The sequence below is a fragment of the Elephas maximus genome, chromosome 19 (assembly GCF_024166365.1).
Source record: "Elephas maximus indicus isolate mEleMax1 chromosome 19, mEleMax1 primary haplotype, whole genome shotgun sequence".
Taxonomy (NCBI): Eukaryota; Metazoa; Chordata; class Mammalia; order Proboscidea; family Elephantidae; genus Elephas; species Elephas maximus.
In genome coordinates, this window is record NC_064837.1 from 43,264,081 (window position 1) to 43,291,934 (window position 27,854).

Consider the following 27,854-nt stretch of genomic DNA (forward strand, 5'->3'; position numbering starts at 1 on the left):
CTGACAGCTAGGTGGATAGGAGGGGGGAGGAGGCTCTGAGTAATTCAGACTGGAAAAGGGCTGGGACAGAGGATAGGAGAGAAGAGAAATGTCGGAGGTGGAGTTTTCCAGATGGTGGTGATTTGGGGGGTGTTTTGTAAGAAGGAAGGGGCCCTGGTGGCGCAGTGGTTAAGCGTTTGTCTGCTAACTGAAATGTCGGTGGTCGGAACCCACCAGCAGCACGCGGATGAGAGACGTGGCAGTCGCCTACCGTAAAGATTATAGACTTGTAAATCCTATGAGGCAGTTCTGTTCTGACCTATAGGGTCGCTATGATTCGGAATCGACTCTCCCGCAATGGGTATGGTAAAAAGGAAAGGGGGCGCAATCTTGGAGGACACTCAGTTGCAAGCCCTAATTCAGGGGCGCGAGGGTAATCTGATCAAGTCAATTTTGGATGCGCACCCAGATTTTCTGGCGCCTGGTCCCGTGTGCTTTCATTTCTTCGCTCTCCCAACGACGATGCCAGCTGGAGGCCACCGGGGAACAGGTCTTTCCCGGCGCTCAAGGGAAGTGAGCGCCCCTCGGGCGGTGGCAGCGACGTGCAGTGCGCTATCCCGGGCACCAGAGGGCGCCCCCGAGCATGTTCGGGCCGCTCTGGCCCAGCTCGTTTCGATGGCCGCGGAAGGTGACGTGGACACGGAAGTGGTAGTCGTCGCGGCTGCACCGGTGGGAGCGGGGCGCGGGACTCGGTGTGCGGTCGGCGGGCGGACGGGCTGCGGCGGCCTCGCACTGGCAGCGGCGGAGGTCGCAGGCGCTGTCGGTTGGGTGCGAGTTCGCTGAACAGACGAGCGGCTTCTCAGCCCCTTTTTCTTGCCGGTTAGAGCCCCGGAGCGGGGCCCGCTTAGCCGGCGTCACAATGACCAAGGCCAGTAGCAAGGGCGGGAGCCTCCGCGACAAGCTGGACGGCAACGAGCTAGACCTGAGCCTCAACAACCTCAACGAGGTCCCCGTCAAGGAGCTGGTCAGTACAGCCCCGCGAGTCCCGGGCGCCCACGCGCGCCTGGCGTTGGCCCCTGGGTGGGCCTCGTCCCTTCCCTTCCCATATTTTCCGCGTCTTTAAAACGAAGAGGGTGGTACTAGGTCCCCGGGAAGGCCGCGTCCGTCCCCAGTGTTCTAGTCGGGATGTACACGTGTCACTTTGGCGCAGTTCCAGGAGGGGGAGGGTTTGTCTGTCCAGCACTGGGCTTTTTACGGACCAGGAGCGAGTCTAACCCCATTTGGGGGGCTCCCACAGCACCCAGCTGTGTGCCCGGCCCACGGTAGGTTCCTCTGGAGCGGTTGCTAGATGTATTCGAGAATGAATGACCAAACAAATGAATGAATCGGTCTAGCAAGTAGGCCTCCTGGTACACTCGGGTGTGGCCCAGGACTGATCTTTTCTAGGAAGTCGGCAATCCCTGCTGGCTGCCCCATCCTTGAGCGGCGTCCCTTGAAGAGTGCAGATGTCACTGCTTGGTTGGCAAGGTCTCATCCAAACTGCTGAAATTGGCGGGAATCCTCCGAGGCTGCCGCTGCCCACCCCTACATCCAGCCTCACCCCACCCCTAGGAAACAGACCTGGAGTCCCAGGAATATTATACAACTGGGTCGATGCCAAAGTGAAGCCAAATCCCACATCCCCTGCCCTCTGCTCCCCGCCCTTGGATGACCCAGACTTTTCTCACTGCAATTGGATTTGTCTTCTGCACTTGGCTCAGTCTCCCCTCTACCGTGGCAGTGTTTTATGGTGTTTAGAAAGGGATTCCTGAGTTCAAATCCCAGCAGCATTGCTTAATAGCTGAGTGCCCTTGGCAAGCCTGTTGACCTTTACACCTAGGTTTCCTCCTTTATAAAATATGTGGGTAGTGTTTCCTGACTTACAGGGATGTTGTGAGACTTGACTAAGATTGTACATATAATATGCTTGGCAGGTAGTGAATGCTGGTGCACATAGCTATCAGTATGGTGCTTCTCCCATGGTAACATGTCAAACTTGAAGTGATCAACTTCATTCTTGGCACTTTCTGACACTTGGAAAGTCCAGCTTGGCCTAGAGTCCTTAACTGAATGTTTGTCTCCTTCCCACTCCAGGAGAACGGCCACCCTTGTGTCAGCCTGGCCCTAGGATGGCTGTCTAAAACCTTGGGAAGTCCAGGCAGATGGACGGAGCAGCATTGCCCCTAGGGAGAAAGAAGCTCCGTTTTGCTGAGCCTCCCCAGCCCTGAGCACCACAGGGAGAAGGAGATGGGCCGTGAGGGCCTCATTTTCACTTTGGCACTCGCTCATTTAGTCGTTCATACAGTCATGATTCAGCCAGCACATGTATGGAGTGCCTGCTCTGAGGAAAGCCCTGAACTGGGGGACGTGGGAGTTGCAAAGCTGTAATGTAGGCAGTCCCTGCCGTGAAACCTAATAAGGGGGACGGTCCACACATACAGAATATTAAGTATGAAGTGGTAGGGGCTACTAGAGAAAATGTTTAAAGTGCTGGGGAGAATTTCTAAGAATCTAAGTTCCTTTCTTCCATGTTCCACAGCCTAAACCCCTGTCTGTCGCATCGTTCCCTAGATAGTTGTTGACTGACTCATTTCCCCCCTCTCCTATCCCCAGGAACATTATACAGTACTTTAGTGGCATCCTTTTTTTTTTTTTTTATAAAAGGCCTTTCTTAATCTCGGGAACTTTCTCAGAAAAATGCTTCATTGGCAAATGTCGCTTAATCATTCCAGGTGTTAGTTTGACCTGTTTTTCTTATCATCTTTCCTAGGCTGCTCTCCCAAAGGCCACCATTCTGGATCTGTCCTGCAATAAACTCACTACTCTACCGGTAAGATTGGCAAGCAACTGTGACTCCTTCTGGAGCCCTGGGTGCTGCCTTTTCCTATTTGGGGTTTGTGTCAGAAGGCCTACATTCTGGGTAGGTTGTACCTAAATCCAAGTGGAGGTGGGGTGAGGGGATTGGTCTCAGTGGGAAGAGTAGAGTGGGATCCCGCAGTGAGACACTGTGCCACAGAAAACCCAAGTCAATGGGATGCTAGCTGAGTCACTACTTGGGGTCATGCTATTTCTGCCTTATTTTATTCCTTTGAAAAATATATTACCTCCTTATTACATCGAGGGGACTAGAGATCATTTTGTACGTTGCTCTGCATTTCAGAGAGAAAGCTGTTAGTGAACAGTTTCATTATGCATCTTTTGAAGAGGAACAGGAAGGAATGTGTTTTTTTGGAACTACCTGGTCATTATCCTCCCAAGGAAGGACTTGAATTACTTGAGATTTGCTACTTTTTTCTTCGGCACACTCAGTTTCTGGCCAAATCCTTTTGATTTTGCTTGTATAGCTTCTCCCAGCTCTCCTTTTGCTCCACCTGCGTTGGTCTGGATTCATTCAGCCCCTCAGCCTCTCCTGGGTAGTGGCCAGTCTCTCCTCCACAGCAGTGCTCCGTCACCGTCACGCCCAAAGTGGGCCGTCAGTGTGGCCTTTCCCCTGGCTACTCTGGCCACCTCACTCCTTGCATGTACTCTGGGGTTGCTTCCTCCCAGGCTCTGGTGCAGGGACTGAGTCTCAGAAGTTGGCAGTTTCTTTACTGGCTCATTAGTCCACTCCCTTCTCCGTATCCTCCCGGGCCTCCCTCACTGTTGATCATCAAGGACTGCTTCTGCCATTCAAAAAGTGTCTGAAATCCCACTTCTTCAAGGGAATATTTTGTATGTAATTAAAGGAGAGCGGTTCCCAGCCTCATGCCTGGTGTGCACCTTGCCAGGGGGTCATCCCCCCCCCACCAGCTGTGCGTCTCCATCTGAGTCTGTCCCTTGTCCGCGCCTCCCGTCTGACTCTGCAGTGCAGATCTGCTGGCGTTTGCAGGTCCCCAGGGAGCGTGAACAGTGCCTCATTAGCTGAGAGTGTACCATCACCTGCAGATGGGAACTTAGCAGAGGTTTAATGACAAGGGGGGTGTTTTGGTCTATGCCAACAAGAGCCAGGATATGGGTGGGATGGGCCCCAGGGCATTCAGTCAGTCAGTCAGTCAGAGAACATGCACTGAGCGCCTGTGCTGAGTACTGTGCTAGGTGCTGTGGATAACAAAGAAGACTGGGGACCCAAGGTGTGCCTGGTCTCTAGGAGAATGGAACCCACAGTATGTTTGGACAGATCCTTTGAAAGGTGACCACAGGGTGCTGTGGAACGTCAAAATGGGTCCGTAATCCCTAATCACTCCACTAAAAATGTAGAGGGTGGGTTGCTGGGAGAACAGAGGAGGAAGGAACAAGCACTAGTGCGTACTCTAGGCCACCGTGCTAGGCCCTTTTACATACAGCGTCTTGTCAGTTACCACCAGGTGTGGACACTTGTATATGTTGAGTCATTCATTCAAGTGGCTGGTAAGAGGCAGAGTGAGGACTTAGGGGCCTCTGACTTGAAGGCTTCTGGGCTGTTCTACCAAAGTCAGCCCAAGGCTTAGGTGTTCTCTTTTTGGATCCTAGTCAGAGTTCTGTGGTCTCACGCACCTAGTGAAGTTGGACCTGAGTAAAAACAAGCTGCAGCAGCTGCCAGCAGACTTTGGCCGGCTGGTCAACCTCCAGCACCTGGATCTTCTCAACAACAGGCTGGTCACCCTGCCTGTCAGCTTTGCTCAGCTCAAGGTAACAATTCATGAACCAATGGTTCATGGCCAGGTGTGGCAAAGGGCTTAGGAACTGACGGGGCGTGGCTGTGAGAAAGGCTGCAGAAATACCACCTTGTTTGCAATGCCCCAGGTGGTTATTCCCTGCAGCCGGAATACAGATGGGCTTTCTTCTTCCTCATTTTGTTCCACCTTGAGGGATTGTATCTGTGAAGTCGGGCTTAACCAGCCTCTGTGCCCATCTCTTTAGAGCCTGAAGTGGCTGGACCTGAAGGATAACCCCCTGGATCCTGCCCTGGCCAAAGTGGCAGGTGATTGCCTGGATGAGAAGCAGTGCAAGCAGTGTGCAAACAAGGTAAGCCCAACACTCGCGGGTGTCTCCTTCACACGGTCCCCAGGGCCATCCTCTCCCTCGGCTTGTTTTTCCCTCCCAGGACACTTGTGACTGTGTGTTGATTAACGCACTACAGTCTCAGTGAAAAATGTCCACTGTGAGCATGTCGAGTAAAGAGACCTTTGTTTCTGCATTTACTTCACAAGTTCTAGAACAACAGCCTTCTGCTCTATTGCAGGATCTTGCATGATCCAACACTGTACTGTGTTGACTGCTGTTTTAATGAGACAAGAGGGTTAGGAGCTGAGGCATTTCCGAGTCACAGTTAATGTAGGAATTTTGATAATAAAGCTGATCAGATTTATAGTTAATAGCTGTAAACAGACACATCCTGGGCAGATCCGACATGGGAGTGAGGCACTAAGGTCAGCATGGGAGGCACACATTGGCAGTGGCCAGTTACCCTGAAGATGTCTTAGATCTCTCAGGAGGAACATTACAGTACTGTACCCATCTCTCACTCCAACTGCAGTTATTCTCCCTTCATCTTTGGGATAGATTGCTGCTGCTTCAGCTGAGCACCAGATGACTTACTGGCTTTGTTTAGAGAGCATGTTGAACAAAATGGACTTTAAATGCTAGAATTAATGTAATGTAAGTGTGTATATGATGGGTTTCTACTATGAACGCCAAGAGTAGTGGCTTTCTTACCATTAGCTCAGGGCTTCTTCCGCCAAGTAGCTGAGGCGGCAGTTTAGCCTTAACTGGGAATGGTACAAGTAGTCAGTGAAACCCTGTTTGGAAAACTTGGTGCTTTAGAAGCGATGTCTATGCCGAAGATTAAATAGCTACCATCGATCACTTTTCCTTTGTCCTACACATTTACATGCATCACTTAATAATCCTCATAAGCCTGGAAAGTAGGTATTACTCCCATTTCCCTGACGTGAGAAGCCCTTAGCATGCACATACCTTTCATTCACTCGCTCATTCCTTCATTCAGCAAGTAATATGCTGAACCATAGGAAATTGCTGATACTCCAGTTTTTGACCTACAAAAATACTTTTTTGGATGCAATGCCTTTTGTACTTGAACCTGTCTTCCAGACAACGTTCCTGACAGCACTGTGCATTGTAATGTGGAACCAAAGCCATGGTCCCTGGCACCGAAGCCCCAGAGCCTTAGCTGTTTTCTCAGCCAGTCTTTAGGCATTTTAAAGGGTGGTTTAGGCCAGTCAGAATGAGATCGCTTGGGCCTAGGAGTTGTTTAGGTCTCACCAGCTCTGACCTCGTGGTCAAGTGCATTAGGCATAGTAACTGATTAGCTTGGTGCACAGCAGAGCACCTTCTAAAAACAATTTGTAGTTCAACGGTATTCATCAAGTGCCTGTGTGCTGTGCACTGGATTGGGTCGATAAAAATCTACCCTTGAGGAGTTCATAGTTTAGGATAGTTTTCTCCCATTTCTGAAATGCCTGTGTTTTCAGGTAGTTAACTCCTGATGGTGGCAACTGTAGCAACAAGGTAAAAATGGACATTTCTTAAACACCCTAGCTCTTTAGCCAGCTACACACCCACTAAAACTAACTGAGTGGTTGTTGCGTATTTAATTTTAAAAAGTTCATAGTGAGACAGGGACTTTGCGTTGGGCTGCCTCCTGCCATCGTGCTTAACCTTCCTTCTGATCCTGCCACCCCTTGTTGAGTAGCTGTTTTTGTAGTAAGCTTGCCACCCTTCAGAGAGGTGCCAGCAGGTCAAGGCATACATAGGCTACTCAGGACAGAGCTCCTCGTGGCTGCAAACCAGGCTTTTGAGGGGAGCTGCTTTGCTGTCCTAAGTTAGACTTGTTCAGGTTCTCTTTTTAATTCCATAAAGAAGATAAAAAAATAGAGAACATATAATGCCAAGGATTATGTAAAAGTTATATTATTTAATTTTCACACCAGACCACAGCAGTATATCTTATCTCCATTTTCCAGGTGAGGGACCAGCTCAGAAAGATCAGATAACTTGCCAAGGTCACACACATGTTACAGTCAGGATTCTGTTGGGCTTCAGGCTTATACTCTGTCCCCTACAGCCGAGGAAAAAAGAGGCGTACCCCTAACCATATCCATAGTGAGATCTTTATGGCTGTTTTAGTCAGAAATCCTCATGACTGAGCTGACAAGGACTTGGGGGCTTGGGGTGCCGAGTGCATTTGTGCAGTGTTTGGACCAAATGGCTCTTTCCCTCCTTTCTCTCTGCATGTATCATAGGCCCAGCTGGAGTTAAAAGCAGCTTAGTGTAGTCGAGCAAGCTCTGATCTAGGGACTTCGAAGCCCTGCCTTTGGGTCTTAGCACTGCTACTTTCTAGGCATGTGAAATGGACAAATCACCCTAACAGAGTCTTGGTATTCTTCCTTTTGAAATGAGAAAATCTGTCCAGTCATTCATCAAGCATGTTTTAAGTGCTTCCAATTAGCTAAACTATGAGCTTAGTCACTTGGGATACCTGCCCTTAAGGAATTTAGTCTTATGACTGAGACAGGTTAAGTTGGGAGCAGGGGCCCTAAGGTATCCAAAGGAGGGGAGGTCAGAAAAGTACCTCGGAGGAAGTGCTCTCTGCCTGTCAGAAGGAGCTGCTGACAGGATTATATGAAAAAATGTGTGTAGGAGCGATTGTAAATGGTGGAACAATTCACAGTTGGCATTGTTTCCCAGACTTTCTTCTGACAGCTTTAGTGAACTGGGCTCCTGTGACTCTTCTCCAATAATGTTGGCCCAGCAAGTTAGGACACAGAGGTAGGGTTAACTCCATTAGCTCTGCATTGCCAAAGGGGCCTGTTTTCTAGCAAAGACTCCCCTGAGCAAACGTCAGCTGGGACAACTACTAGGCCGCATTTGAGTTATGATGATATGCACTTAGGACCGTCCGTGGTTGTTTCTTAACGTCTTATCGTTAGTAATATATACTACGTACAGTGTTGTAGTATGTAATTTGCTGATGCTATCATTCTCATGCCAACCCCCAAAGACAATAATGATCAGATTTATAAAGATACTGATAATAAAAGGCAATGATAATGCAAACTAAAAAAAGAGGTACCCGACTTACATGAGAACCGACTTAGGACAGAGTCATTGGAACAGAACCCTGCGTTAAGTCAGGGACTACCTGTTCTTTGAGTCCTTCAGAACCTTCCTCCCCCTTCGCAGGTGTTACAGCATATGAAGGCGGTACAGGCTGACCAGGAGCGCGAGAGGCAGCGGCGGCTGGAGGTTGAACGAGGTAGGTGGCCAACCCTCTTCTAGTCACCTTACAGGCTTTTCACCCAGCCAGCTGATCCTGATGCTTCAGGGGCTAGAATCCATAGAAGAGACTTGAAGAGCGCTGGGAAGCAGTGTGGTAGCAGACGTGCCGTCCTTCTCTGATGGACTGCTGCCTCTAGGCTTGGCTTGTCCACTGACCTCCAGTCATACCAACTGCTTGGCTCTCATCTCCAGATGTTCATAAACCAAACCAAACTTGTTGCCGTCAAGTTGGTTCCAATTCATAGCAACCCTAAAGGACCGAGTAGAACTACCCCACGGGTTTCCACGGCTGTAAGTCTTTACAGAAGCAGACTGCCACATCTTTCTCCCATGGAGTGGCTGATGGGTTTGAACTGCTGACCCTCCGGTTAGCAATTGAGCACTTAACCACTGTGCCACCAGGGTTCCCTGGAAAGTTCATAGGCATCTCAAATTTAACATGGCCCCAACAGTTCCCTATACCCCTTCAGCACCCCCCACCTCAGTGTTCCCTCATAATAGGAAATCACCATCCATACAGGTATTCAAGCCTGAAATCTAAAAGGTGTTCAGTTCCTTTCTTCTGTTCCCATATCCAGTCTGTCAGCAAGTCCTCTATCTAAGCATTTCCACCTCCACTGGCACTGCTGTAGCTAAGCCTTCCTCCTGTGGACGAGCCTGGTGTCTCTAACATGATGTCCTGTCTCCACACACATCCATTCTCCACACAGTAGCTGGGAAGAACTTTTTAAAAACTTAAATAAATGATGATGCTGTTTGCTTAAAACACTAATAGCTTCCCACTGAACTTGGGATGAAATTTAAACTCAGTAACATGGCAGGCAAGTCTCCGTATGACCTAAGGCTGCCTGCTTCTCTGGCCTTGTTCCATGAATAAGGGAAACAGTGCCATAAACTTTAGCCACAGGAGTCTCTCTGCTGTTCCTTACACACACCAAGCACTCTTGCTTTAGGGGCTTTGGTTCCAAGGTTTCTTGTCTCCTCAGATCTTCACTTGGCCGGCTTCTTGTAATCCCACATTTCTTCTCAAATATCAGATTAACCTTAACCCTTTTGAAACTGTCCAGACTAGAATTATCAACCTGCCATCCTCCATCATATCCTCTCTTACTTTGTCTTTGGCACGTATCAACTGTCTTCTGTATTTGTTCACCCGTTTATCATCTGTCTCTCTCTAGAAAGTAAATGACTTAAGAGTAGTTTACCTAGCTTCTTCACTGCTGTATCTCAAACACTGAGAGCAATGCCTGGCACACAGTAGGCAGCCCACTGTCTGGTTGGCTGGCTTCTGAGCCCTCTCACTGTACAGTACTGACTCAGGCAGTCCCTGAGGTCACAACACCTGAGCTACAAATGTCCTGTACACGTACATGGCTGCTGTGGCAAAAGACGCTATGCGTACTCTGAGCACGGCTGCTTTCACTTCTCGAGCACACGTGCTCTCTAGAAGCTGGGTGTAGTGTGTCCTTGGTATTCTTGGTGCTCAGCTGGAACTTGGCTCATGTTTATATAGGGACGCAGTGGAAAGCTACAGTACTCATACTTCGACTATTCAGCTACCTTACGACTTGAATAGGCTTTTAAGCCCTAAAAGGACATCTAACCACCGTTTGTGGCATTCTGGCTTTGGAAAAATGTATTTCAGACTTGCAAATAACTAATGTGGAGATGCATTTTAAGAACCCAGTAATTTTTAAGTTGGGTACTACATGTAAGCATACGTGAGCTATTAAGTAAATCTGAATGTGCTACATATATTCCTGAGTGGAAATCTAGAGATTACTTTCTGACAAACTTGTCTCACCTTTTCGGTGAAACGTGTAGAAAAACATTTCCATTCTCTCTACCCCGAAACTTCAGTGTGTGCTTTCTCTTCTTACTTGCTTGCCCTTGTCATGCCACATTCATTCTTAAGCTTGGGAAGCCAGGAATCCCATAGACTCAACACTTCCATTGTTTCTTCATATCTGAGTCCTACAAGGCTGTCAGTTGCCATGCCTTACGATTATTATCTGATTCTAGAGGAGCACTAGACTTAGCAGCCCTGCCTCAGCCCCCGCTTGTTGTAGGTACTCTGATAGCTCCACTGCTGGTGCAGGAGCCCATTAGTAGGAATCCAGTCAGCAAACTCTGAGAGCAGCTTATTGTGTTTTAGGGAGGGCTTACTTCCTGGAGAGCAGAAAGACAGCTTCTTTCCTTTTAATTTTTCTTATGTGACCCATGGCGTAAGGGAAAAGAAGGCTGAATCCATTCTTTCAATCACTTGGGGAAGCAAACTGGAGGGTGTGTGGGAGAGAAGTCATTTCGGGTGTGTTTTGGTGTAGAGGTGGAGAAGAAGCGTGAAGCGAAGCAGCGAGCCAAGGAAGCTCAGGAACGGGAATTGCGGAAGCGGGAGAAGGCAGAAGAGAAGGAGCGTCGGAGAAAGGAGTACGATGCCCTCAAAGCTGCCAAGCGGGAGCAGGAGAAGAAACCTAAGAAGGAAACAAATCAGGCCCCGAGTAAGTTTTCTGATAAGCATTCCAGCAGCAATACAGTCAAGAGACTTACATTTTCAGGCATAGATGAGTAAACTTGCAAGCCTTAGTCAAAATAGGCTCTTAAAGCTTGGGAATAGCCTGGGAGGGTTTGAAGACCAGGCCCTGGGAGTTTGGGCACTGGAGATGGGGACTCCTAAGGAGCAAGTGGCCGACTGGTTTGTCCCAAGGCCAGACTTGCGTGCAGGTGTTCTGTCAGATGTGGCTCCGAGCAGTCCCAGAACAGTGGCCACACTGTTTCTAAGGGTTAGGTTCTAAAATCACTGAGGAAGGCAGAGATCCCATGTGGTCAGATTACCCTTAACGTCCCTCACGCCAAGGATGGAGTGCACCGTGTGGGTTTTCAGTCTGTGGAACAGTCTCTCGCTAAGGCTAGTGCCGCCTGTGGTTTTTTTTGTGTTGGAACAAATCTATCTGCCTGAACACCAGAAGACTCACTTGGCTGCGTTTAAGAAACCATGTTGTATGAAAAACACAGTTTATGTCTAGTTATGAATATGTCCAGCTGGGTTTGCTTAAATCAAGTGCACGCAGTGATGTGGCTCCCTGTACAAGGGAGGATCGTATGCCCTCCGTGTCAAAAGGGACCGCTGAGGAGAGGCACCCGAGAGGGAAGGAGCTCTGCACAGAGGGTGGAGGCCTGAGTCCCCGGCCCTCCTCGCGCTTACCTCCACCAAGCTGCCTAACTTCACCTCCTTTTTGTTGCCTGTGTAAAGTGAGGACGTAGGTATGCCCACTTGAGGGTAGTGGTAAGGATTACATGAGAAAATCTTACGTGACAAGACCATGCAGTTCTTGGCATTGTGGACACTCAGTCAGGCTTTTAACATTTTTGCCTAAAAATCTCAAAATCAATTTTTCCTAATTTCAAACGTAATATATGTTCATTACAGAGAATTCTGAAGTTACGTAAGAAGGCTTATGTATTTCAGGAAACGGCAATCACCTGTAATTCCCCACTCCCAGCCATAATCACCTTTTTACGGGCATATTATAGTGACGTTCGCAATAACATCCATACGGCTCGAGCCCATTTCTCCAAATTGGCAGCCTGATGCCTCCTGATAGGCCTCTCCCCTGTGCCCTGGAGAGGCCTGGATCGTCACTATGATAGAGAGGAGAACTTGGGGGCCCTGGGGACTGTGTGGAGGAGCCCCAGTTTAGGATGTCCTCCCTTGGGATCTGAGGGAGAAGGTTTTTGTGTTTCAGCCTCAGGATAGTAAAGTTTTTAAGAGAGCAAGTATTCTTACAACAGATTCCTTTCAGGGCTTGGGAGTCTTGTTTGAGAAGAGGGGCGTAAGTGGATGTGCACCAAGGAGACTAGCACAGGTGAACATAATGCAGGTCTCCTCAAACAGACCTTTTTATGTCTCTGGCTTTGTCCCTCCAGAATCAAAGTCTGGCTCCCGCCCCCGCAAGCCACCACCCCGGAAACACATTCGGTCCTGGGCTGTGCTGAAGCTGCTGCTGCTGCTGCTGCTGTTCTGTGTGGCAGGCGGGCTGGTGGCCTGTCGGGTCACAGAGTTGCAGCAGCAGCCCCTCTGCACCAGCGTGAACGCCATATACGACAGTGCGCTCCAGGGTCTGCGCCGCCACGAGATCCTCCAGTGGGTCCTCCAGACCGATTCTCAGCAGTGAGCTTGACCTCGACACTTGCTGCCTCCCCAGCCTTGGAGCTTGGATTCCTATGGAATTGGGTTCTGCTGGACACAACCTCTTTTTAGCGTCAGACCTACCTGCCATCATCAAATGGCTGCCGACTGGTACTTGAGACCTCCTCTTTGTAGGACTTCTTTATTCCTTAGTCAGGGTTCCCTGCTGGAATAAGGAAAAATGGGATGTTGGGGGAGTTACCTGCATGCCTAAAGGAATAGGCCTGGGGGTGGGGAGAGGAAAAACATAGCCTTTTCTAGTTATACAAAGCTGTGTAAAGGCAAGGTTCGTTTCTACTAAATGGTCAGCTGTCACTACATTTATACTTTTGTATGTCACAAACCCTTTCTTTCGCCCCACGTTGGGTACCTGGGCAGGTCAGGAGGCAATGCGTTACTGGGGACCAGGGGGCGTCATCATACTCAGAGCAAATCTGGCCTAAATTGGGGGGAGGGCCTGTGTGCCTGTTAAGGACCTCAGACATTTCTTAGGCATTTAGTGACCTCACAAAATCCCAGGCTGTGAAAGGGACTTCAAGACCATCCAGTCCAAAGTGACACTTTCAGGCAGGGAAACTGACTTGCCTACAGTCTCACAGCTACTTTGAGGCAGAACTGGTTTCTCACTCCAGTACCCTCTTATTCCTTGCCATCATTTTTGCCTCCTTTATAACAACCTGAGAGAAGAGAACTCATCAGAATTGTGTCTCAGCCAAAGTCTGGAATCTTTCATGGTACACATCCGTGACTCACAAATAGAAATCTCATAGCCGTGAGGATCTTGGGCAGCTCCTGTGGAGTCTTGCCACAATTTACGAGGCTTCCATAAAACAGGAATTTTAGAGCATTAACTCCCTGATTGCCAGTAACAAGGAGGCAGGTCCTTGCAAAGCCACATTGTCTATGACATCTCTATTAGTTGGTGTGACTAAATACCTCAGAGGCAGCCTGAAAACCCTGCTTCACAGGGACTGAGAATTGTCTGATTCTAGACGTATAACTATACCTACTCTATGAAGGGAAACAAGTGGCATCCTGGAGCTTAAAAGCGGGACGTTACTGTAACGACTAGCACAAACAAGGGCTGGGCTGACCAGTCTCTGCCAGATTAGGCATTTTCTTGCTCTGTGACCTCCTTTGCCTCTTCTTTTTCACAACAGCTGGATGAAGGGATCAGAAATGACCACGTCATGGTGCTCATTCACTGAAAGTTCCTGACCACCACCTACTTGCCTCTCCTAGAGAGAGCAGGCCCCTGTTACAGTTCACAGAGAAGGCAGGTCCAGCTTCTTAGCCCTAGTGGCCCGTTTGGGTAGGACTGCTACTCATGATTGTCCTGATACCAGAAGAACCAACTTTGTTCTTTTCTCTCCCAAGGATTGCTCTGCTGCCTAGGCCCATGCCTTACCAGAATCACTACACATTCCTTTAGTCTTCCTCCAAGCTCCAGAGCCATTGGTACAAATGCTTTATTGAAACTAAACCACATAGGACTAAGATAATACAGAAGTCGGCATAGTTACAATCCTGCTCCTTTGCTGGTTGAGGCAGCTCAGTGGGTGAGAGGAGGGCTGTGGTACACCCAGCCTAGTCAAGCCAACCCACAGACGTCAGTTCACAACTTCTAGATTTGATGCTGAGGTTCTTTTTGATTTCTACAACTATTAAATGTGTCTGAGCGCTCTGTCTTTGTTCCTCTGTGTTCTCACGGCTGGCTGGGGCATGGATAGGGGTGCTTCCTCATGGCTGTTGATTTTTGCTAGGAGAGGAACATTAAATGCTGGCAGGGGTAAATGCAAACATCCAGTTGGTCCCAAGCTGACGGACTTTCATGGATGGTTACTCCCAGGAAGGACTGCTGTGGGCCTGATCTAGGCTTGTGCTCCTGGAGGTGCTTCTGGCCTGCATTCAGTCATGTAGTTCTGGGTGGGTGAGGTGGAAATCTCCAGCTTTTCGTCCTTGTCCCTGAGGGCAGCAATCAGTCTGCACTGTCTAAAAGGAGATTTGGCTGCAAAGTTGTCATCTGGAGGTAGATACGCCTGGAGACCTCTGGTCCAACACGGCGGGAGGTGGATGTCACACCTACCCCGCGGCGAACCTGTATATCTGCAAGCAAATTCTGGCGTTCTTGCTCCGAAAGACACCGCCGGTAAGCCTGAAATTGTAAATGACCTCTTAGTGCCACACCACCCATGGTCAAACCTCATCCATGTGCAAGGAGGGCAGTAAGCAAAGGTTGGAGGGATAAGAGCCTGCCCTCCCTCCCTGGGTCAGCGCTAACAACTCTCTATCTCGGCAGACCCACCGCTGCTGCCTGACGGCATTCCTGGGCCCTCAGCAATGCTGTCTGTGACAACAGGGCTGAAGAATACCATGGGGCACTGGCGGTGACCTCTAGGGCAGCCAGCATACCTGAGCCAGGAGCTGGGGGGATGGATAGGCATTCACAATAGCACTGGCCATTTCCAGGCCCACTCGGTTCAGCTGCTGAATCTGTCTCCTCCAGACCAGGGCGAGGCCCCTGCCAGAGCAGTCGACCTTCACCCCTCCAGCCCAGTCACTCTCCAGGCAGAAGGAAAAACCAGTTTGATCTCGGAGCTTCCTGCAGACAGCAGAGATGGGCAGCTATGAGTCACTCGTCACTCTCCTGCACCCATACCCTCAACTAGGAAAAGCCCTCCCTGACTTACCTAGAGTGAGGCAGATACAATGTTATATCTGACCTTTTATTGCCTCTGACAATTTGAGTACTCAGCTTGTTCCAAAGTACAATGCTAGTTGCTGATTGCCTTAAAAACCACATCTAGTCCTTTTCACTAGAAAAGAAGGTACTACAAAGCTCAGATTCTCTTGTTTGTGTTAAAATTGGGTTGTACTGACCAGAGAGACAGTGTGGTACAGGATTAAGCACAAGGGACTGGCACCAGGCAGTCTGGAGTCTAGCTCTGGTTGTATCTTGCTGGAAACGTAGACAAGTCAATCTCTTCAGGTCTCAGTTCCTCAAGAATAAAATGAGGGAGTTGGATGGCATTCTCTCTGAGATGCCTTATTAATTTTTAGTTGATTATGAACATTCTTTGAACTAAAAGGGCTAAAAATATGTTTTACTAGGGCTTATTACACTGTGATCTGACCTGTAAAGAATCCTGGTAACTTGGCTAATGGTAACCCAGTACCAGCCTGTAGAACACAGACTTACAGCTAATGGAAAATACTTAAAAAGGGATCGGGCTTTGGGCATTAAGGGGCTCTTCCCAAGAATTCCCAGCATGAGGTCAGCTTCTTCTGCCCCAAGCTTGACAGACCATGGGCTGACCACAGAGTTTAGAGGAAACGGACGTTTTCTCTGGCTTTCAGAACCACTGTAAAGGGCAAGGCTCAGCACTGGAGGCTGGACTTGCTCCCAGCACTCACTTGAAGGGTGCCTCGGCCACAGCCTTTGTGAATGCGCACGCAAAGTCGGCCAGCTCTTTCCAGCTCTGCAGAATTCCAACCTGGGCTTCTGTGTATAACTGCAGCTCCACCAATGCCTAGAAATCCAAAAGTAGGAATGGACTGAACAGTGGGGAGATGTTTCAATCACTGTTCACTGAGGCCACACCCCAGCCCCTTGGCTCCCTAACTGGCCCCTCTCTTGTACTCACTACCGAGGCAGAAAGTGTTCAACAGGCATTTCATTCTTCATCAGTAGCAAATCTGGTCAGATGACCAGTGGGTGTGCAGCTGGGCTCAGGCAACAGGAAGTTCTTACCTCTTCCAAGTCTACCCTGGTCACCAGAGGCATGGGCCCTGTGTTAGCCTCTGGCTGCCTCTGTTTCTTCTTCACCTTGGCCTGTTCTCTATTTGTCCCTCCCTGTTTCCTTCTCCGTGGAGGATTCTGAGCACTGCAGCAGGGGAGGAGATCAAAGAGAGACAGCAGTCCCGTCCTTAACTCAAGCAGAAGAGGAGTGAGGAGACTGGACCAGAGCATTCTACAGGGCTTGTCAGGCATGCTATCTTGTAGAATGACCCTGACCTGGGTCAATGACCTGGCCCTGTTGGTCTATGAGCTGCCCCTTTTAACACTGAAGTCTCAAGAACAAACCCATACCTGAAGCACTTCTTTTGATCCACAATCACCAGGGACAGGGCTTTCCCTGTGGTCTTTGCAGCGATGTCTGTTACAAAGTTCCGAAGTGCCTCCTTCCCCTTCTTGGTGCTGTCCAGACCTCCCTGCATGAAGGGCAGAAACTGCATTAATACTTGCTACCTTGGAAGAGTCAGCCTTGGTTCCATGCCTCAGCCCCCACCCCTCTGGGCCTGCCCACCTGCTTTAAGTTGTTGATCATGGACACAACCGCTTCTGCCAGGAGCAGCACCAAGACCATTGGTTCCTCTGCCCAGTCCTCCCCTCCATCCTGCCAAAGGACCCGGAACACAGCAGAGGGGGTAGGTCAGCAGGTGCTGGGGATCTGTGAGTGACCCAGACCTAGATGAACGAGCTCACCCCCGTCAGCCTAGCCCACCATCCGTTATCCTTTTTCTTCTAGAACGAAGTCACGGTGGCAATAAATAACCTTTGGTCCTGCCCCTCCCCAGCCGTCAATTGTTCAGCCTTGGTGTACTGCATCTAATGGTGCTGAGTAAGAAAAGGAGATCAGCATGTTGAAATGTCCTAAGAAGTAATTGCCATTTTTTCTACACATTTTGAATAGGGATTGAAGTAAAAGCAAGCTCTTTCAAAGGATTTGGTACAAATAAGTAACTCTGGATTTGAAGGTTTTTGTGTGACAAAGACAAGAGAAACTTCAGTCTATGAGAGCACCTTCTCGTCACCATAGATACGGCATAATCAATCCTAAACCAGTGGAGCATTATGGAGTAATTCAGGAGCAGGGCTTTCTCAAAGTTTTCTGATTGGGTTCCTGTAAGCAAAAGCCAAGAACCATGACACAGCAAAAGTTAACGGTGAGAGAAGCCCTGGGTTCAGCCATTACAGTAAGCTGTGATGCTGAGTAAGGTTTTTAACTTCTCTCAGTTTCCCCACCTGTGTTGTGGGGCTAAGCATTGCTGCCACACCTACCTTACAGGACCACCATGACTGAAACACAACAGAAAACATGGAAGTGCCTTGAAAGGATTAGCTACCATGTGAACACAAAGGTTTGCTAATGCCTTCAAATTGAAAAGTGGAATGAGAAAGGCATGAAATCCAAGAGAGGAAAGGCTCTTCACATTTCATGTATAGACTCTTGAAAATGAGGGGTGGAGGATGCTGGATTCACAGAGGAGAGGAGTCAAAGGCACAGGAGCTGTAGTAACCTGGGGAGTGAGGGTAGGGGAAGGAGCACTTATTGTGTGCCTAATACGTGCTCAGTGCTGGGTTATCTCATTTAGTCCCCAAAACAGGGGGCACTGAAAGGGATGCAACAAGTTTCCTCATTTATACATGAGGCAACTGAGGCTCAAAGAGATGAAATAACTTGCTCAGGGTCATAGCTGAGAATCAGAGCTGAAGCTGAGATTGAAATGCAAGCCCAGCCAATCCCAAAGCCCAGTTAGAGAAATGGGGGTCCTGTGCAGATTACCTTCCCTTTGGCCACCCACCCGCTGGCTTCCAGGTGAGTGGCCAGTGAGGAGTCCCAGTAGGAGGTGGGAGGGACCAAGAGTGAATCAGGGTATCTTCTTCCCTGGCTTCCTCTCCATGGGATGGCCTAGGGTTTGCTACACCCTTCTACTGGAGGTTGAAGCTTCTCTTAAGGAATAACGACTCCCTCCCTTCACCCCTTCAAGCTTCGGGATGGCAACAGTTATGCTGTGATTATCAACCAAGGGTGATTCCCCCCTCAAAGGATATTTGGCAATATCTGGACACATCTTTGATTGTCAGGACAGGGAGGGATGCTACTGGCATGTAGCGGTCAGAAGCCAGGGATGCTGCTAAACATCCTGACAAGCAAGGTCAGCATGGTCTGAAATGTCAGCAGTACCAGAGGTTGATAAGCCCTGAGCTATGCCGTTATCACCCTGAGGCACCGCACTGTCCCTCGTTTCCTTGTACCCTGCCTATACCCTGGAAAACAGTCCCTTTATTAAATCCTCCTCAAATTATCCTAAGGTGAGTGTGCCATCTGTTTTCCTCCTGGGGCCTGACTGATAACATAGCCTTCAAAAGGAAAACCACACTTACCCTGGCACTCGCAGGGGAGGAGAGATGTAAGCCGGAAAACACCTACCTCAGACAGCCTAGCCCTTCTCCAGGTGATGCTGCAAGGCACAGCCTGGGCCTCAATCACGCAGCTGCACTCCATGGACTGCAGTGCCCCGAGGAGCTGGCCCCCGCCTTCCATCTGTAAGAGCACTGCAACAGATGGGACAGGGGCTGTCAGTGGATGGCCCGGAAAGCAGAAAACTCAGCACAGGGTGAGGTAAGAGGCAAGGAGGACCTGGATCCAGGACAGCAACGATGTGCTTTAAGCATTCCTCTGGCCTCTGGGCTTTCAGCCTGTTTGCCTGCAAGGCCTTCTTCTTCCTCTCCTGTTGCCTCAGGGTGCTTTCCTTCTGGTTCACTTGTCCCTGATGCCCGTCTTTTGCCCGGGCCTTCTGACTGTGCCTGGTTCTTTTCTGAGGCATGGGGACCTCAGAATATGTTGTTACTGTCGAGCTGTTGTCCTGGACAGGGCAGGTAGATTGGTAGGCTGGAAGCTGACGGGATGGGTTGTCTAAGATAGGATGCTTGTTATTTGAAGCGCTCCTCTCTGAGGTATCATGGAGGGGAACACCAGGGATCTCTGGAAAGGGCTGTTTTTTCCAGTCACATAATGCTCCTTCATTATTGTGGTGATCTAAGACACTTTTAACTGGGGAACTAGAGTCCTCAGGGCTTGGCTGCTGCTTGCGGGTCAAAAATTTACACTTGAGCCTCTCAGCCAGGGGAATAAATTCCTCCTCACCCTCACTTCCACTGCTTAGCACCCTGACTGGCTCTGTTTGTGTGACAGTTTCCCATGTGTCCGAGACAGGTGGTAGATCTTTCATCCCTGGTGATGGAGGGCAGGAGGCCTTAGAATCTGAGGCATTAATCACTACAATCTTCCCCTCCCTCTGAGGCTGCCATCTCTTTGAGGAAGATGGTTTCGTTTTCAGAAAGGCAAATACTGGCAACTCCTCAGAATCACTCTCACTGGAATCCACTAAGAGTGATGTTTTCCCTAGAGCCATCGCTATGTGCTGTCAAGGTAATTACCTTAAAAAAAAAAAAAAAAAAGAGATGAGACAGACTGTGGCATTCAATTTGATCCACTAAATGTGTTCTATGGCCAAGCCTTATGGAAATAAATCTGAGATACAGAGAAACAGAGAAATAGGATGTGGCCCCAACACATTTCAATCTGGAACTCAGAACAGCTATGTCTGTAGTCTGACAGGCCTTGTTATGTGCTGTCAAGTCAATCCTGACTCATGGCGACCCTTTGTGTCAGAGCAGCACTGCCCCACTGGGTCTTCTAGGCTGTAATCTTTTGGGAGCAGATCACCAGGTCTTTGCTCCTGCAGAGTGGCTGGGGGTTTGAACTGCAGGCATTTCAGTTAGCAGCCGAGCACTTGGGCTCCTTAGTCTAACAGGAACCCTCCTCAAATCCCTTCTAGGACAAGGAGTGGGTATAAACAAAGTGGAGGTTACAATTACAAAATTTTAACGGAGGTACTAACAAGACTCAACACCACCCCCTTGTTGATTTCTGCATTTGAGATGGAGATACCAAAAGTCATTTTTTTCTTTTTAGTTGAGATAAAATTCACATACCATAAAATTCATCCTTTTAAAGTGTAGACTTCAGTGCTTTTTAGTATATTCACAAGGCTGTGCAACCATCACCACTATCTAATTCCAGAACATTTTCATCACCCCAAAAAGAAACCCTATGCCCATTAGCAGTTACTCCCCATTCCTCCCTTCCTCCAGCCCCTGGTAACCACTATTTTCGGTCTCTGTGGATTTGCCTGTTCTGGGCATTTCACATAAAGTGGAATCATATAATATATGGTCTTCTGGGACTAGCTACTTTCGCTTAGCATGATGTCTTCAAGGTTCATTCATGTCGGAGCCTGTATCAGTACTTCATTGTTTTTATGGTTGAATAATATTCCATTGTGTGGGTATACTACATTTTGTTTATCCTTTCACCAGTTGATGGACATTTGGCTTGTTTCCATTTTTTGGCTATTATGAGTAATGTTGCTATGAGTATTTGTGTACAAGTTTTTGTGTGGGCATGTTTTCTTGGGTATATGCCTAGCAGTGGAATTGCTGGGTTCTATGCAAGAGTTGGAAACCCCGGTGGCGTAGTGGTTAAGAGGTACAGCTGCTAACCAATATGTAAGCAGTTCAAATCCACCAGGCGCTCCTTGGAAACTACAGGGCAGTTCTACTCTGTCCTATAGGGTCGTTAGGAGTCGGAGTTGACTGGACGGCAACAGTTTTTTTGGAGGGGGGTTTATGCAAGAGTCAGGAGTCTTGGTGGCACAATGGTTAAACGTTCTGCTGCTGACCCAGAAATCTGTGATTCGAACCCACCAGCTGTGGGATAAAAGACCTGTAAAGATTACAGCCTTGGAAACCCTATGGGGCAGTTCTACTCTGTCCTACAGGGTCGTTATGAGTGGGAATCAACTTGAAGGCACACGACATGCAAGAGTCATCTTGTAAACATTTACTAATACTATAGATGTGACCCCAGGTGAGCCATGTAACTTAATGAGCCGATTTCTTTTTCAGTAAAATCGGGAAAATAATATCTGCATAAGGTTACGACAATTAAATGAAACAACTCATCTACAGCGCTTAGTATAGTATCTGGCACACAGCAACCGCTCCATAAAGTAACCTAAATGACGAGGGAAGAAGCCTCATCTGTGCCCTCGCTGGGCCTCGGTTCACTCCTGCAAAACGAAGGAGTAGGGCAAGAGGGCACCTGCCGGGCACGCTCCGCGCCTCATGCCAGCACCAGGCCGCGGGCGTCCGCAAGTATCATCCACATGCCCTGCAGGGACCCCTGACCGCCCTGTCACAAAGCCTTCCGTTACGGGGCCCAGTAAGGAAGCCCTGGCCAGGCCAGCGTAACACTGAGCGCTCACCTGCAACTCTTGGCGCTACCCGTTCCAGTGCGGCGCAGGACCCGGAAGTAATTCTCCTGGTAGCGGAAGCAGAAGTTTTGAGATCGGAAGCTTGTGTACAGCAAACATGGCGTTGGCGGTGGCGGCGCTGAGGGCGCGGACAGCTGGTAACGGATGCTGCAGGGGCGGTGTGCAGCCCGAGCCAGGAGGCCGGGGGGTGGGGGGGTGGAGGCCATTCCCCGCGGAGGACTCTGGCCGCGCCGGGTAGTGTGCCAGGCGCAGTGCCTTGAGCGCGAGGCTTGAGGGTCGGCTATCGCAGATCACGTGACACCGCTAGGGGCCGGTACGGGGGGGGGGGTTATCAAGGAACACGTGACCTTGTGTCTCTTTTGGTGCATGCATTGCTTCCCTGGCGCTTGGTGACAAGCGTCTCTGGGTCTGTGTGGATCCTTTCATCTATCAAATAGGCTAATAATACACTGTAGCTCAAAAAGGAAATGCATTCATTCAACAGATTGAGGGCTTCTGTTGTTGGGGATCCGAACAGAACGTGAAGACAAGGTCCCTAAGCCTTGCACAGTTTTTTCTAGTGAGTGAGCCAATAAATAAGTAAATAAATAAAATTGTTGTAAATCGTGACAAGTGAAAGAAACAAAAAAATGAAAGTGTGTATCTTTTGAGATTGGGTGGTCAGGGAAGTTCTCTAAGGAGGTAATGTTTAAGTTAAGACCTAAAGGATGACAGGAGGCCTGGGTCTGTATAGCATGAGAGCCAGGAGAGTGACTTAATCCAGTTTTACATTTTGAGAATCAAATATCGGTATTGTGTGGAATTAAAGGGGATAGGAGTGGAGATGAGGAAACCAGATGGGAAACTTGTAGTAGCTCTAGAGATGATTTAGCCAAGATGGAAGAAAAATTAAAAACCCAAACCCAGTATAGGGGAGTCGATGCTGACTCATAGTGATCCTGTAGGTTGGAGTAGAGCTGTCCCATAGCATTCCCAAGGAACGGCTGGTGGATTCAAAGCGCAGACCTTTTGGTTAGCACCTGGGCCCTTACCCACTGTGCCACAGTGAACTCAGAGGGAAATGGATGTATTTGAGATCCGTTTTGAAGGTAGAATCAACAGAGCTTGCTCCTGAACTGGATATGGGAAGTGAGCAAAGAGATGGAATTTGCAGTGATTTTGTTTCCACTTGAGTAACTGGGTAGATGGTGGCACCATTTACTTTGAGGAGGATGGGGAGTAGGGTAAAGGTTTGTGAATGAGCTCATGTAGGTAAATCATAAGCCCGGTTTTTGAGTTTAGTAAGTGAGTGAATGATCGAATTAATAGGTGTTTAAAGGTAAGTAGGAAACCCTGGTGGCTAGTGGTTAAGTGCTATGGCTGCTAATCAAAAGGTTGGCAGTTTGAATCCACCAGGCCCTCCTTAGAAACTCTGTGGGGCAGTTCTAACCAGTGCTATAGGGTCACTATGAGTTGGAATTGACTCGACAGCAACGGGTTTTTGTTAAAGGTAAGTAGGCCCCAGTGCTGGGCGTTCAGCAAGTTTTCATTTATGGTCCTTTGCCCCAACTGAAAATGCTGCCGATGTAGTGGTTAAGTGTTAGGGCTGCTTACTAAAGGTCTGAAGTTCGAATCCGCCAGGCGGTCCTTGGAAGCTCTATGGGGCAGTTCGACCGTGTCATATAGAGTGGCTATGAGTCGGAATCAACTTGAAGCAGTGGGTTTGGTTTTTTGGCTTTGGTTTGCCCCAACTAGTCTCTGGTCCTGATTATGTTGTGTCTGGAGAACTGAAGGCAGGGACTGCCAGCCCTGCACTTGTCATACAGAAAGGGGTCCCATCTTGGTTAGTATGAATTTAAGTTCATTTTCCTTTTTAAAATAAATGCCATTGAGCACTTTGGAATGAGTATGGAGATATCATATTAACAAGGGCAGGCTGTTGGTTTTCTCAGTGGGACTTCTGTTTGATGGGCTTTGGGAAGAAACAGTCCAGCTTTCTGAAAATGACCAGGAGCCTGTGGGAGCTGCCCTCAGACAAGTTCCCCATTTTGTTTACAAGTACCTGGTATGTTGGTGTGCAGTGGATGGTGGATAGCTTAAAAAGGAGCCCACAATGAGTGAGGCCAAAGAAGCAGCCTCTTTCTGGGTGTCCTGTTGCTGGGCTCTGTGGTCTGGTCTTGAGGGCATAATGGTGAGTAAGGCTGAAGCAGGCTGCTCTGTGGTGTTCTCTTGCTGGCTTCTGCTATTTTTGTGGTGTTTATTTCATCTGTGCAGAACTGAATGCGTCAGGACCCAGGGCACATGGTGTTTATTTAATTTTTTCCATTTATATTTCAGTACCCCCCACACATACTTTACCCAGTGCTTATACCATAAGGAATGAGTTGTCCCCTTGGAGAAGGCCAGGGACTTCTAGACACTCCCTGAAAGTCAACACACTCAAGTGGCATTTCTGCTCCCCCGTCACATCTCCCTTACCTCCCCTCCCACCGCCTCCCCTTTCACCTCTCAGCTTAGTAAATAGCCCATTGAGGCCAAGAAAGAGCCTGATTGAGAGCCTGTCTGTCTGAACAATGTTTCTGCTACCTCTCTGTAGTTACAGCTCTGTTGAGCCCCCCTCAGGCTACAGCTCTTGCTGTCAGATATGCTTCCAAGAAGACAGGTGGAAGCTCTAAAAACCTTGGTGGAAAGTCATCTGGCAGACGCTATGGCATCAAGAAGATGGAAGGTGAGAATATGTCTTGGCTTTTGTTTCCCAGCTGCACCTACCCTGCTGCTCCTGATGTTTCTTAGAAGAGCAGAGAGACCATGCAAGTGCCTGGGCCTGTACTCTCAGTTTAGCCCACCAGAGCGGAGCGTTTGTCTTTGGAGTAAAGGGGCAGATGAGATCTGAGGAGGAGTAGGGAGCCTTGGGGAGGGGTGGGTAGGTATGAACCTTGGCTTTGTGACTAGAGAAAAGGGGGTTGGAGGACAGGGGGTTGCTTGTGTTGGACCATGTGGAAGTTGTTTCTGGTCGGGGGTGGTATGCCGCATTTGAGCCAGGAAGGTGAGAACTGTCGTGTTTTCTTAGCAGTGTGTTGTGCTGTCCCAGTAACTGGGGACCAAGTCAGTGCACTTGTGGACTTTTCTTCCAGGTCACTATGTTCATGCTGGCAACATCCTGGCGACTCAGCGCCAGTTCCGCTGGCACCCAGGAGCCCACGTGAGTTGCTCTACGGTCTCCTTTTTTTTTTTTCTTTTCTAAGACTTCTCTGCCCTGAAGCATAATAATAACAGTGGCACTTGTTAGGCTCTTACCAAATGCCGGGCATTGTGCTGAGCCCTTTGTCTACATTATCTCATTTCATTCTTGCCCCATTTTTGTGAGATGTAGGTATCATCTCCCTTTACCCGTGAGATGTCTGAGGCACAGCTGGATCTGCAGCAGTGTTTTGCTTGGTTAGTAGAGAGTAGGCTTAGTATAGAGTTCAGCTGGTTCTCCTTTCTAACCCCCAGTTCTTGGCAGTCAGGAGATGGCTAGTGATTTAAGATTATTTTTTGAATTATGAGAAACTAATTTCAATTTATTTATTTTTCCTTATTTCTAAGAATTCCTTCTTTGCATAAACTTGTGATTAGATGGTTTAAAGATAGCTTGAATTTAATAAAATATAATTTAGTGTGTGTGCACCAGAAATTTGGCCCACACTAGGGAGGGATTTCAGGTTCAGCATGTTGGGATTACTTTATGAAGCAGGTAAGTTCTTTGTTAAGACAGAACTCTGTTCTTTACATTATTTGAAATGCTAGTTTAGTTTCCTTTGTAATGAATTTGCCTACTCCCTTTTTTAGTGATTTTAGTAGGTTACAGAAAGGCTGGTTATAACCTGTAATTATTTCAAAGATGCTAAATTTTTGGTGAATTCAATGTAAATATAATAGCTTTATTTTCTAGAACTTGAGATATTGGAGTTAACTTCCTGGACTTGCTAAAATAACAACAATAATAAAATTAATGTTTTTGGAGCAAGATAGTATTCTAAGCTCTTTGTGATTATTAAATCATTTAATCCTGAAGGTGACCCTATTAAGTAGTTAATATTATCTCCATTTTGCAGATGAAAAGTCTAAGACATAGTGAAGTGAAGTAACTTGTCCAAGATCACGCAGTGATAATAGTAGGTCTGGGATTTGAATCAGACATCCTAGTTCTAGGACCAGAGAGTAGTGCGGACGGCCTAGGTAAAAATAGCATATCTCAAGTTCTAAGAAAAATAAAGCTAAAATACACACAGTTAAAAAAAAAACTATATATACACGTGGAGAGCCCTGGTGGCACAGTGGTTGAGAGCTACGGCTGCTAATCAAACAGGTTGGTAGTTCGAATCCACTAGTCGCTCCTTGGAAACCCTATGGGGCAGTTCTACTCTGTCCTATAGGGTCACTATGAGTTGGAATCCACTCAATGGCAATGGGTTTTATATATACATGCTCAGTTTATATATGTACACACCCAGTTATTTAATCTCTCTACCTCATCTTATCTGTAAAATGGGATTGGAAATAGTACCTACCTTATGAGGTGAGAATTAAATCAGTTAACGTACATAAAAGTGCTTGGAACAGTGTTTACACATGTGAGTACCGTATAAGTATTAAAATGTAAAAAATAACATTTTAATACTTACATAGTACATTAGCTAATATTAAATAAACCCTGGTGGCATTGCGGTTAAGAGTTCAGCTGCTAACCAAAAGGTCAGCCGTTCAAATCCACCAGGTGCTCCTTGGAACCTCTATGGAGCAGCTCTGTCCTATAGGGTTGCTATGAGTCAGAATCGACTCGACGGCCGTGGATTTGGTTTCAGTTCAGTAATATTATTGTTAGTTTATCAGCATATGCATTATTCATATGGCTTTGGTCTGTACTGTCCATTCAGACTAAACTTTATAGATCGATACATAGATCAGAATGTATACCAGACTAGTGTTTAATATGACGACTCCAGTAATGAGTGAAAACAGGCTCCCAGAGGCAGTAATTTGGGGCATCTTCTTGGGCCTATGTTGGGATCCTGGGTGTCTTGTGCTCAGCTGCAAAGACATGGCTCAGCCTCTCAGTTCTCTGGGACTAAGCAGCCACCAGGATTGACTGTTGGAGTTTTCTTTTCTCTTCTCTGTCATGGAATCAGTAAAGAAGCTAAAAGCAAAGAAGTGCTTTTAGCAGTAAAGGGAACCCAAGGTGGAGCTTTTGGAACCCTCCCCTTTGGCCCCAGAGCCTAGACCCTTGGGGAAGTCTGCCCAGAAGCCCTGGGATGGACCATCTGGCTGGCTGTCCAGCTGACCTGGTCTGTCTGTTGCAGGTGGGGCTGGGGAAGAAGAAATGCCTGTATGCCTTGGAAGAGGGGGTAGTCCGCTACACTAAGGAGGTCTACGTGCCCAGTCCCAGCAATGCAGAAGCCGTGGATCTGGTCACCAAGCTGCCCAAGGGTGCTGTGCTCTATAAGACTTTTGTCCACGTGGTTCCCACGAAGCCTGAGGGCACTTTCAAACTGGTAGCTATGATTTGAGCTCCTGGTTGAGGCTGTTGGACAGAGACTGGATCCCAGGTACCAGGAGAGGGCGGTACCAGAAGAAGTCAAGGCTTGGGGATGACAACAAGGCCTCCCAGGGAAGAGCTCTGCTTGATGGTGACTCTGTAGGAGACTCTGTGAAGTGACTGGCTGGGAAACCCTTTGGGAGACCTAAGCTGAAGCCAGAAATAAAGTTAGTTGGAGTCATGAGTTTGTGCTATTTGGGGACACCTGGATGGAGCTGCTCACTGATGTGTTGGTCCTTACCCATGTTCTCTAGTGCATGTCAGGGGAGAAGCTCGAAGCGGGAAAGCAGGCCTGTCAGAGCGAGGGAGTAAGAGGGGGCTTTCTTTGGAGGAGGTGATTGTTTTGGCACCATTCCCCAGGGGGGAAGGAGGAAGAGCTTGTGCTGGAGGATGTGCTGCTACTTCCCCTCCTAGACCACACACAAGTCCAGGGGCCGAGCCCTGGGAAGACTGGGTGGGAGGAGGCCTGAAAAGGAAGTGACGGTCATGTTCCTCTCCTGGAGCCATATTCAGAGGAAGCTGGGCTGCAGCCCTGGAGATGGCCATATGGCAGACCCCTCCCTGCCTCTGGGAGTCCGGGGCAGGGAATAAGCCTGTAGAATGCAGGAGACCTTCCTGAGAGGCTTAGGCTCTATCTACTTTTGAAAACAGGTCCCTCTAAAGACGAGGCAGAATGGGTGACAAATGGGCTTCTTTCTACCCACTCAGAGAGAC

The 27,854-nt window shown here is 48.4% G+C and overlaps 3 protein-coding genes across 3 annotated transcripts; 2 read left to right on the forward strand and 1 right to left on the reverse strand.

Moving 5' to 3' along the window:
- The first annotated feature begins 675 nt into the window (after positions 1 to 675).
- Positions 676 to 14,144, forward strand: LRRC59 (leucine rich repeat containing 59). Its single transcript, XM_049859867.1, has 7 exons — positions 676 to 1,003; positions 2,789 to 2,848; positions 4,507 to 4,665; positions 4,897 to 5,001; positions 8,179 to 8,251; positions 10,599 to 10,772; positions 12,199 to 14,144. The coding sequence occupies exons 1-7, from the start codon at positions 899 to 901 to the stop codon at positions 12,444 to 12,446; spliced, it is 924 nt and encodes a 307-aa protein (XP_049715824.1). The 5' UTR covers positions 676 to 898; the 3' UTR covers positions 12,447 to 14,144.
- Positions 14,145 to 14,247: 103 nt separating this feature from the next.
- Positions 14,248 to 21,756, reverse strand: EME1 (essential meiotic structure-specific endonuclease 1). Its single transcript, XM_049859866.1, has 9 exons — positions 21,575 to 21,756; positions 18,886 to 19,685; positions 18,676 to 18,800; positions 16,768 to 16,857; positions 16,551 to 16,672; positions 16,212 to 16,344; positions 15,875 to 15,990; positions 14,873 to 15,062; positions 14,248 to 14,615 (listed from the first exon to the last, which is right to left on the reverse strand). Exons 2-9 carry the CDS (start codon positions 19,658 to 19,660, stop codon positions 14,439 to 14,441), a joined length of 1,728 nt encoding a protein of 575 aa, XP_049715823.1. The 5' UTR covers positions 19,661 to 19,685; positions 21,575 to 21,756; the 3' UTR covers positions 14,248 to 14,438.
- Positions 21,649 to 27,333, forward strand: MRPL27 (mitochondrial ribosomal protein L27). The gene is made up of 4 exons (XM_049859868.1): positions 21,649 to 21,720; positions 24,159 to 24,290; positions 24,697 to 24,764; positions 26,905 to 27,333. Exons 1-4 carry the CDS (start codon positions 21,681 to 21,683, stop codon positions 27,109 to 27,111), a joined length of 447 nt encoding a protein of 148 aa, XP_049715825.1. The 5' UTR covers positions 21,649 to 21,680; the 3' UTR covers positions 27,112 to 27,333.
- Positions 27,334 to 27,854: the final 521 nt, after the last annotated feature.

What these genes read in the sequence shown, in the direction of transcription:
- EME1 (XM_049859866.1), bottom strand. Translation starts at nt 19,660, where the DNA reads ATGGCTCTAGGGAAAACATCACTCTTAGTGGATTCCAGTGAGAGTGAT. An exon ending in TGATCAACAACTTAAAGCAG is followed by an intron (nt 16,673 to 16,767) that starts GTGGGCAGGCCC and finishes CCCTTCATGCAG; the next exon opens with GGAGGTCTGGACAGCACCAA. An exon ending in GATCAAAAGAAGTGCTTCAG is followed by an intron (nt 16,345 to 16,550) that starts GTATGGGTTTGT and finishes CCCCTGCTGCAG; the next exon opens with TGCTCAGAATCCTCCACGGA.
- MRPL27 (XM_049859868.1), top strand. Translation starts at nt 21,681, where the DNA reads ATGGCGTTGGCGGTGGCGGCGCTGAGGGCGCGGACAGCTG. An exon ending in GCTGAGGGCGCGGACAGCTG is followed by an intron (nt 21,721 to 24,158) that starts GTAACGGATGCT and finishes ACCTCTCTGTAG; the next exon opens with TTACAGCTCTGTTGAGCCCC. An exon ending in GCTGGCACCCAGGAGCCCAC is followed by an intron (nt 24,765 to 26,904) that starts GTGAGTTGCTCT and finishes TGTCTGTTGCAG; the next exon opens with GTGGGGCTGGGGAAGAAGAA.
- LRRC59 (XM_049859867.1), top strand. Translation starts at nt 899, where the DNA reads ATGACCAAGGCCAGTAGCAAGGGCGGGAGCCTCCGCGACAAGCTGGAC. An exon ending in AGGTCCCCGTCAAGGAGCTG is followed by an intron (nt 1,004 to 2,788) that starts GTCAGTACAGCC and finishes CATCTTTCCTAG; the next exon opens with GCTGCTCTCCCAAAGGCCAC. An exon ending in GCGGCTGGAGGTTGAACGAG is followed by an intron (nt 8,252 to 10,598) that starts GTAGGTGGCCAA and finishes GTTTTGGTGTAG; the next exon opens with AGGTGGAGAAGAAGCGTGAA.